General features: G+C 40.2%; 1 protein-coding gene and 1 long non-coding RNA gene across 3 annotated transcripts in view; one reads left to right on the top strand and one right to left on the bottom strand.

The window, feature by feature from the left end:
- LOC138014389 (uncharacterized) overlaps positions 1-10,803 on the top strand; it is a 201,700-nt gene that overhangs the window by 48,650 nt on the left and 142,247 nt on the right. The gene's annotated exons all lie outside the window — the stretch shown is intronic.
- Positions 1,953-9,780, bottom strand: LOC138060473 (uncharacterized). 2 transcript variants are annotated; one of them, XM_068906265.1, is made up of 3 exons: positions 9,173-9,780; positions 4,942-5,047; positions 1,953-3,492 (listed from the first exon to the last, which is right to left on the bottom strand). In XM_068906265.1, exons 1-3 carry the CDS (start codon positions 9,364-9,366, stop codon positions 2,233-2,235), a joined length of 1,560 nt encoding a protein of 519 aa, XP_068762366.1. In that variant the 5' UTR covers positions 9,367-9,780; the 3' UTR covers positions 1,953-2,232. The 2 variants fall into 2 exon arrangements, with proteins under 2 accessions (XP_068762366.1, XP_068762367.1); XM_068906266.1 differs by having other exon boundaries at positions 4,937-5,047; positions 9,173-9,186.

Genomic DNA, 10,803 nt, shown 5'->3' with positions numbered 1-10,803 from the left:
TTCTGAAAAGAAAAGTAGGGGTCACCGAACATCCAAGATCGTTAAATCCAAGCAAAGCTATAGCAATGGCCATCTGCTCTATCATTGTTCATTTTAGTACTTAGCGCTCGCGCTCGATGTATGACGGGGCATGTGAATTTGCGTGCGCTGTAAGGATGCGCAGTAAGAATGGGCGCGAACGTCCTTAAGCTCCCTATCGTTTCCCTATAGTTGGCCCTAGCGGCGAAGCCGCGCGGAGAATGGAGAGGGGTGCTGTGAAATACACACGCCCGTCCCCATTCTCCGCGCGGCTTTGCCGCTCGTTAATTTGCCTCTCGCGCTCTCTCGCGCCAACCATACCGCCAGCTTCGCAGGTTAGCTTTGCAAGGAACAATGTGAAACTGTTCTGGGCCTACTTGAAGTCTGTTTGTTGCTGCTTTCTTGGACGAAGTATCTGCATCTACTCCGGCCTATTACGATGAGTTCATAGTCCTGACAATGAAGTGTGTGGTTGGAAAAGAACTGCTCCTTGCTTGTTCGCATGGAAGAAGGGCCCTGTCCTAGAAGGGAATGGATGCATGAAAATTGTGCCGGTCGGGAATTCGGATTTTTTTTATAGTACGAGGAAGACATGCTCTGCCCCGAAGGCCGGATACATCGCCGGAGGATGAGAGTGGCCCTTACTTCTGTTTTGTTTCACTGTTGGTACTAGCAGAAGTCTGTAACCTAGAAGTGTAGATCTTCAATGGAATGCGGCCCATCACAGTTTACGGTATTAGCGACCTTCAGATTGGAGTATGAGGACGACTACGAGTTCTCAGTTCTGAGCTGGCGCATTTTGAATGAAATTTTGTTCTTTAAACCTAATGCGCGTACTCAGTACAGAAAAAGCAAGGTGACACAAACACCAAACCCGGTGTGGCCAACACATCACGCATGCGCACAACCATTTCACCCGGTCAATTAACATGCGTGCACAGCTGTTTCGGCCTTGCTGGGCCTCAGTACAGAAAACTCGTACTCCAAACTGAAGGTCGCTATTATATATTTTTAGAACGGCTACTGCTATTTGTTTTATTAGCCAATCAGAAGCGTTTTGGTCATCAGCTTCAATTTGATTGAGCATTATTTGGCGGGACCTGTATTCCAAATTTAGATAATACCGTAATCTGATGGGCCAAGGCCAAATAAGAGGGATCGACACTAGTGGGTCTTGAACCTATGATACTGGTAGTAGTTATCACTGCGGCTGTCCCCAACCTTTAAATCTGCAATTCAAACGAACCCCAGACATTCGAAACACAGCACCATTTTGTCGGTTCTGATCAATCATTCTTCTCCTCCCCGATCCTCTGCATAGAGTTTGTGTGTGTTTTTCAAGAATACTCGGTCACTTATTCGGTTGTGAACAGCGTATACCGTTAAATTCCTCGTGATTCAGACAAAGTAGCTTGCCACAGTGCACCAAGTTTCCGAATTTCTCGACAAAGAAACTTTGAATTTTATCAAAAATCATACAAGTTGCTACTCCATATTCAATTCAAATGTTAACTTTTCCGAATCCAGTTCCTTTCAAAGTCAGCCCACAGTTTGAAGATTGTGAGCATCATATTGATCCTTTAATTAATCTTAATCTCTTACGAGCCGCATCCATTAAAATCGGATTTATTTTCGTAATATCTTACCAAGTCTTCTCTCCCTCTATGTACAGGAGAGCTTTTATGGAAACCCCTCTTGTTTTGGCCTCTGCACCAAGTCGCTGTTGCGGTAGTCTGAAAGCAGGCTCTTCCGTTTAAAATTGCGCGCGGTAGAAATATAGGGGCTTGGTGACTAGTCCTTCCTTTCGAAACTAGTCACCAAGGGTGTGCGGGATTAAGACTTAGGGTGCGTTCGATTGACCCTATTCCGGAATAAGAATACGTGGAGTGATGACTTAAAACACTATCTGTGGCGTTTTGCAGCAACAAGGATAATAAAGCTATGTTTAAAATAGCATTTTAGCAGATGTTTGACAATATTTATATAATATGAATCTCCGCAAAAACGAAGGATGTCTAACTTCTATTCCATGTATTCCTATTCCGGAATACGGTCAATCGAACGTTAACGCGCCCTTAGAATAACAAAAAAACTGCTGACCGGTTGGCTCAGATGGTTAAGAATCACGCTTCCGAGAGGGAATGGGGGCAACTTTGGTTAGAATGGAGTTCAGTCATGGATAGTTTTATTCTTTTTTGTTTGTTACAGTGCTAATTATGCTTGTTGATTCGATTCGGGGGAATAAAAGAACGGATTTCTTTGGCTACTTTCCCAATTTCCTGTTGATGACCTTAAGACTTGGGCGTAAACGGGCCTGTTCTCTGCTTCTTCGTGTTTGCCGTGTGTTACCGCTACCTGAACGTTGTTGAGACGAGCATTGGCGTCGATTACGTTATCCGGTGAAAAATCGTTCTCCCAATGGTCGTAGCAGGTGCAGTGAAGAACGCAGAGACGATAGACTTGTAGCACGAGCACTAAAGCGTTTTTAGCGGTCAGAAAAATGACCATGTATTCATACGCCTGATAACGAGCTATTATAAACAAGCGAAAGGTCAGAAAAGGTCCATCCTGCAGGAAAAGCGACATCAAAATCGCTATGAGCTCCGAGTCAATTCGAGACTTGGCTGGGCTTTTTTCCTCGGTTGCCTCCATATTAATTTTCCTCTCTGGCTTGGCAAGTAAACTAGACTTTTTCTGATCTGGTTGCATATTCTCAATAACACCAGCCCTAAGATTTGGTGACGTCATTGATGTCGTCATACGTCCTATCGTGTGCTTTGGTCGCATTTGACCGACATCGAATGAAAAACGGCCAGATCCTCTCGTTTGCCTACTTACAGTTATCCTTTGACCTTCGGTGATATTGAACGGGCTAACTTCAGGCAAACAACTTTTTTCTGAGACTTCGTTTGCTTCTCCAAGATGTTGTTGAAAGGAATGACGTCGAAAGTCCGTTAAATAGTTACGTGGCAATTCATGTGAATAATTCTGCGACGCCAGTAAGATATCGCGGGATCCCATTTTCGAAGCGATAGCTTGTTCATTGTTCAGTGATGCCATTGAAATCCTGTGTTCTGAAATCGGTTTGACACCATTAAAAGTTCTCTCTTCGTATGGAACGATCGTTCTCCCTCCTATTCTAGGTTTTTTTGTATAAGCTGACTTCTCACCCTCATCGTTATCAAATTTTGACATCGTGTTGAACGGAAACTGCATTAAACTCCATGTCCACAAAATCAAAATGGTAACCATTAGCTTTTCGGATTGGTTAACAAAGTTTAGTTTCAGTAGGTCAAAGAATTCGATGATATCAGCGCACATGGCCAGGTTTATTAGAAGTAGTTGGGAGAGAGAGTCTTTGGTCATTCCTTGCGCGGTGGGAAGCAGCCAACGACCAAGTATCATCAACAACATAGTAGTCTGCTCTACGAGGTCGGTCCATCTCTCAGCGGAGAGCTCGATTCGGGCATTGATCTGAAAACAAGAGAAAATTAAAAAGACAATCTAACACCCAGACGACTAACACAGATCGAGAGTGAAATGAACGTACATATATATATTTGAAGTTCGGGTTACATACAAAGGAGTGAAGTAATCCTCGGACTTAACTGGACAATTTGGGCAATTGTCTCTCATAGTCACCTCAAAAAACAAATTTTAAAATTTCATTCATCAAGTCCTTTAGCGGGAACACATATGGACTAATTAGCATTACAACAACACAATTTACATAATAAAAGCAGGGGGGGGGCTGTATCAATGCGAGGTCACCGGCAGACTCGCAGCCATTCATAGGCTAGGTCGCTGCGCAAACAACTGTAAAATGGCCTACTGCACCGGTATCGCAGAGCTGGGTCATGGTTTCGAATCCCGTTGGATCCACCTGCGTTTTTCAGGTGACTTCTAGAGACAATTGCTCAAATAGTCCAGTTAAGTGCGAGGATGACTTCATTTCTTTACAGATCGAGTGTTGCGCAAACCAGAGTTATCGTCGCCGTCATGGAGGCAGCGTGATCTAGTGTTTAGGGCATTGAATTAGCAGGTTTCAAATTCGGTTGTGACGATTGGCTAAATTTGTCTTCGGTGGTCCCGAATCCCGTATCCCAAAATTAATTCGATTGCGCTTTTTAAGGAGCCATAGTAAATGCACTTACATTATAAACAAAAGTGTTCATATCTTGTACATCCGTTTTTTATATTTGCGAGCAGAGCAGTCTTATTGGTATTGCTGATGTTCTTTTGTTCCCGCGGTGGTTGACGCCTTTTTATGCTGAACAAAATGAATGTTTGAATGGACGACAAATATCTTCCAGTCCTGGACCTTAAGTTCAGATATCGTAAAATGGAAGGGAGCTAGGCCGCCACAATGGCAAGAAGACCCACCTCTCTCGTTAATGTGTCCCTGGGTCGATTCCCGGACGCCTTGTCATAAGTGAGTTGAGTTAATTGGTTCTCTTCTAATAGTCTAAACCAACTCCCTCCCCAACTCTCAAACCCACAGGAGAGCGCCTTTCCGAGTGCGGTCGTCAATAGAAACACGAGTGTTAACGCAAGCAACATACGCATGCGCATTAAGCTGTCTACAAATGATCAAGACTCTTCGAGTTTGTGTTTGTTGCTCATGCTTATGCATGCATTGGTAACGAAGGTTGGGTGTTAGGTCTCAAAGTCATGGAGATGGTCGAAATAATGATTTTTGATGAGTCCTCGCCTGTTAAAACTACACGCCAAATTAAAGGGACTTCCTTTAACTGAAATCTCAACTTCCGTGCATGTTATACATTACTCATGCCCAACCAACCTCTCATGGACATAACAAAAAAGGCTAAATCTGTTGGTATTTCCTCTTTACTTTTGGTTCTCTGTAATTACAGGTTTCGACCGTAAAGTAATCCAAAAGAAAAAATATCACTCATACCATACCGGCTGCGTCGAAGTGCCATTTTTTCGGGCGTCTAACAAGTGAAATTCAAGAATCCACGCGCAGGGAATAATGGCAGCTAAATGGCAGAAAATGGATGGAGAAAACCTGGCAAAAAAAACGTACATGTAACTTTTACGTCATGAATACGGGGACAACCTCTTAAATGCAACTAAGTGTATAGAACTATTTCAGTTTCTAATGGCCACATTAAAAATACACTGATTCCCTCAAGCGAGGAAATTAGTTTAGCCCCGTTTACACGAGCAATTTTTATCTGGCAATTTTTATTTGCTCGTGTGGACGAGGGAATTTGCCCAATTTTTATGTCACAAGGTATTTGCTGAAAAGCTGGCGTGTTATAAAGTAAAGTAAAGTGAAGTGGTGCATTTATATAGCGCCCTTTCACTAACATCTCAAAGGCGCTTTACAATGATCAATTTACCCCCAGCGGACTGGAAGCATATACAGGCGCAAATTGCAGCCGCCTCTAAGCATTCCATGCATGCTGGTACTCATTATACCGACCTCGGAAGGGTGGAAAGCTGAGTGAACTTTAGCGGGAAAGAAGGTCGTCAAATATTCCACTCTCGGCAGAACCGGGAATGGAACCCGGGACCTTAGGGTTGGAAGGCAGAGATCTTACCACTGCGCCAACCCCTCCGTTATCTTTTATGTGACAAATAGAAGTTGTCAAGTACGCTCGTGCACACGACTCGTCACATAAAATGTGCAAATTTCTGTCTCTTAACGGAAGCAATACTGCCATATCTCTGCAGGTCTAAGATCACTTCGATGGGTAAATGTCAAACAAGACTTATGGTCAATGATGCAGTTATGATGCACAAAAGTCTCAAAGGACTGTCACCTAGCTACTTGTCGGACAAATTTTCAACTCGATCTACTATTCACAACAGGCAGACAAGATACAGAAACAGCCTCAATATTCCATCTTGTAGAATCACTGCTGGCCAGCGCGCCTTTTATTACCGTGGCGTGAAAATGTGGAATGATTTAAACAAAGACTTAAGGGAAACAACAAATACTAAAGCTTTTAAGAGACGTTTAATCAACGAACTGATTTGTAACATAAACTAGGTTAGATAATAATCATTGTATATAGTTATCATTTAGTTATTGTTGTACATAGTTTTTGTTAATTAGTGGAATAATTAATTTATTGATTCATTTATTTATTTATTATTTCTTCTTCTTCTTCTTCTTCTTCTTTTTATTATTATTATTATTATATATATATATATATATATATATATATATATATTTTTTTTTTTTTTTTTTTTTTAATATTGATGCTGGAAAGCTCTATTCAGGGATGCTCCATAAAGTGCATGTATCTATGTAAAACGACCTGGCAACCTCGCCTTGCTTCTGCTTTATATCTGCTGCCCAAAGGCATTTCTTACCAACCGTAACTGTGAATTGTCAACAATTCTTTGTTGTGCTTTCTACTCGATCAAATGCATTTTCCACATAAAATTCTCACAAAAATTGCTCGATCGTGTGGACGGGACTTTATGCTCGGAATCCAAAGGGTTGGTAAACACGTGCAGTAACAGTGCACAATTTTGGCAGTGAAGGAATTTTGACACTGGCATGTGAGTGCGTGCCTCTTTCGATTTGCACGAGCCTACAAAAGATTAAAGAAGCCGTACACATTTTTTTGACAGAACCCCTCCCTTACCCTATCCTTGACTACTCGAGGTAATTTATTATTGTTATTCACTTGCTATCTTTCATCTTTAAAAACGTCTTATCATGGGAGTTGTGTTTCTTGCACTAAATAAAGGCAGCGACAGTTTCTACCAAAAGAAGTTTCTATCAAGATGACCGATGACATTCAAATTTGACAAATTGCATTGTTCTTGTCATTTTTGTTTCTTCTTTTACAGTTTTGAACTAGAACTTTGCGTTAGTTTTCAAAAGCCCCCGTTTACATATCCGCCTGCTTCAAATCAACACTATTTTCCCTACGGGCACCTCTTTTATTTTTCTCAATTTCTCAGTTGTGTTTATCCTGCAATGTCCGAAAACTACCTTTTCTTTAGTTGTGCGATTCCCATTAGACTAGAAGTTAGTTTTTGCAATTGGTTTTGCCATCTTTGTCTTTGTCGTAATCTGGTCATATACTCCTGTCCAGGCTAAATTAGAAGTCGTAATCGCCATATAGATAAAAAGAAAACGGGTTTTCAAAAGTTTTTTCGGTCTCAGAACGCTTCAGGGGTTTGAATAATTCAACATTTTTGGGCGTTGATGCTTGATAAACATTTGATTTTTCACGGCTCGAAAAAGATAAAGAAAAATAAGATGATTTCCCCTGTTGCTTTTTTAATTATACAGTTACATGACCTGCTAAATTGAAATTCAGTGGTTCATTGTTATTATAAGCTGGCAGTTTCCTCAGTCAGAAAAGACCTTGAAGTTAGCGGAGCTAGAAGTGACGCCTTCTTCTCCGAAAGCCGCCAACACGAGCATCTGTCTCCTAACCTATAATGGCCTCTTCAATTAATTTTGGCTCCTTAATTAGTTTTACCCTTATTTTTGAGCCGGAAAAGCGAGATAACCAGCGTAAATGTTTTGCTTTGAAATTAAAACTATTAATATCTGAAGAATTTTGAGAAGAACCGACATGCATTGGTTTTGATAGCTTGCACCTTCGTCAACTTGTGAACAAGTTGCTGCATGAAAGCCGTAACCTTGGGGCAATATATATTACAATATAGAGGGACTATAAAAAAGCTTAATATCCCTTTCAAATATATTTTTTTGGCGGCTTTGATTCGTTTGTGTTGGCATCGACTGAGTTCAAATATCTTTTTGGTAGTCAGGTTTATCAGATGTACTTCTGACACAGTTTCCTCTCAAGTAAACCATCGTTGCTCTTACGTGTTGAAATGAATTGCCTCACTAAACAAATGCGGCCTAAATCGCTTAGACTGAATTCGTTTGTACTAGTGATTTTAATTTTTTAAGTGTCAGATTCTCGACGACTCCTGGATCATTTTGTTTGAAATCTACTTTATAGCAAATGAAACGATAAGGAAAACTGGGAGAATTAAAGGCATCATTGAAAAATATTGCCCCCTTGCCGAGACCATATTCTAATATTTTTTGCAACGCACTTGATTTTCATATCCGTTTGAAAAAAAATGAAAATTATTGTGTTAATTGTTTGCTAATTAATTATTTTTTGCAAGTTACTAAAGGAAAGTAATAAAATAAAATTTATACCACTGATTAATCAAGGGCAGGTTCCATTTATATTAAAGTCAGACGAGAGCTATCCTTTGAACGATATCTAGCTCATTCTTCTTGTGGTTCGAGACTTCTAGCATTTTTTTGGCCCGGTTTAGGTGCATGACTTCGGCTGTAGCGAAAAAAACAGCCTTCGGTGGTTTCGATTTTCAAACCTGTCTTCGAACCGCTGGGGTTAAAAGCCGAGTTTTCTGTTGTTTCTTGTGATCAATGAAATGGTCTCCAGCAAAGAAATACGACAATAATTTTCCGGGAAACAGTTTTACCAAGGATGAAGGATAATGAACCTACCCTGTGTAAATGCTGATGTAGGATCCCAGGCAGAAGGTTGTAGGAGTTAAAATTCATTGCTGCTTTTTATTTTACCGTTTCCCTGAAAACACCTGCGGGACTTTGTTAATTTTTCTTTATATTAGAAGAGCATTGCAAGCTACTCGCTGTGCAGCGCCTTTCTTTTGCGCTGCTTTTCATTGTATCATTGCGTACGAGGTAATTCTAACTTTGGAGTGTGCGTTAAATCCTCACTGAGTGCGATCATTCAAATGAAAGTGGCTGAGTTGTTCTCACTTCATATTGTAGAATTTATCGTGTTTCTTACTTTTCAGCCCGACTGGGGATTCTAATGTGAGACTCGATCAGTCCCAGTGGAGGCCCGCACAGATGAAGAATTACCCTCGAGCAGCGCCGGTTGACGACTGTGTTTGCAAAAGTTGCTCTGACTCCAAGCTACGAAACATTTCATATAAATAGAACATCAAATTTCCTTTGAACGAAGAGAGCGATTGTAATTTTTAGCTCTGTGGATGAAACCTCTTGAATTGAAGCCATAAATATGTTCTTTATCTCACACATGTTTAGTTCTACTTGCTGACATGAAACTGTTAGATTTTATGAAAAAGCTCGACCCAATGAAAAGGTCATCATAAACAATGATGACAGTCACACCCCGGTTTTACTCACCATTTGAATTCCTGTCCTCTCCGGAACAACAAGGAGAGAATTGTTTCCAGGAATAAAAGACCATCGAAAAACGCCAAATACCAGAGTTTTTCATTTAGCGTTACTTGGACGACCCACCAAACGGACACAATGATATGACAAGCAAATATCAATCTTGTAAGCAACGCTTTAACGATATCAGAGGACGAAGACATTGACCATACCGGCTTCCAGATGACTCGGCTATCGTTTTAATTTGTCTTCATGCCAACTTTTCCAGACGCTTCTAGGTGGCTCAGTGCAAATCTGCAAATAAACGGCTCCCTTGTATCCAGGTTTTTCTTCGCGAAAATCTATTTTAAAGCAGTTTTGTTGACTCGTAGATTCAGTTGTCGATTTGAGTCTTTTCCTAGCAAGTCAGGTAGTCTTTTGGTCGTTTTCACTTACTAGATCTATAAGCGAGGTTTCTCGTGTGATTAAAAAAAATATCACTCAACACTCTACATTAGCTGATAGCCACAATTTAGTGTCAAATCTTGTTTTTAGGTGACGTTTCCACTTTAAAGCAGAATTGGTTGGTAGCTTTTGAAAAGAATGGACCATTAGCAATCACGGTGTCATGTTGATATAAAGTCCTCCAATCTCAATGGACATCGTATTTGCTCGAAGCATCACGTCGAAAAATAATACAATTAATAAATTACGTTTCCTTTTTCTATTGTCATACTAAAATGAAGAGACATGTCTGAAAAGCTAAAGAAAATTTGACTTCCTGACGAAAGTTTTTATTTCTACATGGAGTCCACCGCTTGATATAATGCTTCGCAGCAAATTAAACGTTTTGCTCAGGTTGCGATAATAAGACGCAATCTTGGCTTTTAATTTACTGCAATGAACGAATCCAAGTTTGACCTAGGTAAACAGACAAATGATATTTACACTTATTTATGTAAAGCATCAAAAGAAACTTCATAATGAAGTCACCATTTTGACTGAAGTCTGTACGCTGCTATTGATACTCGCCTTTCCTGAAATTTTGTTTGTGTACACGATCTTGGAAATTCAAGGAAAAGAACCAATCCATTCTGTCCATTCAGCTTTGTCTCCTGCAATTCGGACGAAAAAGCAAATATTTCACCTCTCTTCCGCGCTGTCTGTTTACACAGCTTTGCCCATCTCAGTAAAGCATCCATAACGTATTTTAAGTTCAAGGCAACCGACAGATTTTCACAACACGGCTTACAGCATCAATGCTTTTATTACAGCAGGCCTGATTGTTTCGTTTCGTTCTAGTTTAATTAAACTGACTGAATGTTACATTTGCAGCTCACTTCAGAATTGTGAAAAATTGTCTCAAAATGAAAGAGCAATCTCAATAATTTTTTATTAGTACATTAGTGTAAAAATAACCGATGGTAACAAACGAGTCGTTTAAATGGGAAGTTTTATCTGGAATAATAATGTTTGACTTAAGCCGATGATACACGGTTCAACATTTTTTGATCAACAAATGCTGCAGCTCTTGTTCAACAAATGTTGAACAGTGTGTGATGTCATGTTGAATGTTGAAATATGCCATTCAATACGTTGAATGTTGTTGAACGATGTTGAACGAAAATAGAGACCAGCTCTATTTTGTTCAACACGTTTGT

The sequence above is a fragment of the Montipora capricornis genome, chromosome 8 (assembly GCF_036669925.1).
Source record: "Montipora capricornis isolate CH-2021 chromosome 8, ASM3666992v2, whole genome shotgun sequence".
NCBI classification, from domain to species: Eukaryota; Metazoa; Cnidaria; class Anthozoa; order Scleractinia; family Acroporidae; genus Montipora; species Montipora capricornis.
This window is presented reverse-complemented; position numbering and strand designations above follow the sequence as displayed.

Coding starts and splice junctions, on each gene's coding strand:
- LOC138060473 (XM_068906265.1), bottom strand. CDS start 9,366: ATGTCTTCGTCCTCTGATATCGTTAAAGCGTTGCTTACAAGATTGATA. Junction 5,048..9,172: donor AGAGGACAGGAATTCAAATG/GTGAGTAAAACC, acceptor TTTTTTTGCCAG/GTTTTCTCCATCCATTTTCT. Junction 3,493..4,941: donor ATGGCACTTCGACGCAGCCG/GTATGGTATGAG, acceptor TCTTGTTTTCAG/ATCAATGCCCGAATCGAGCT.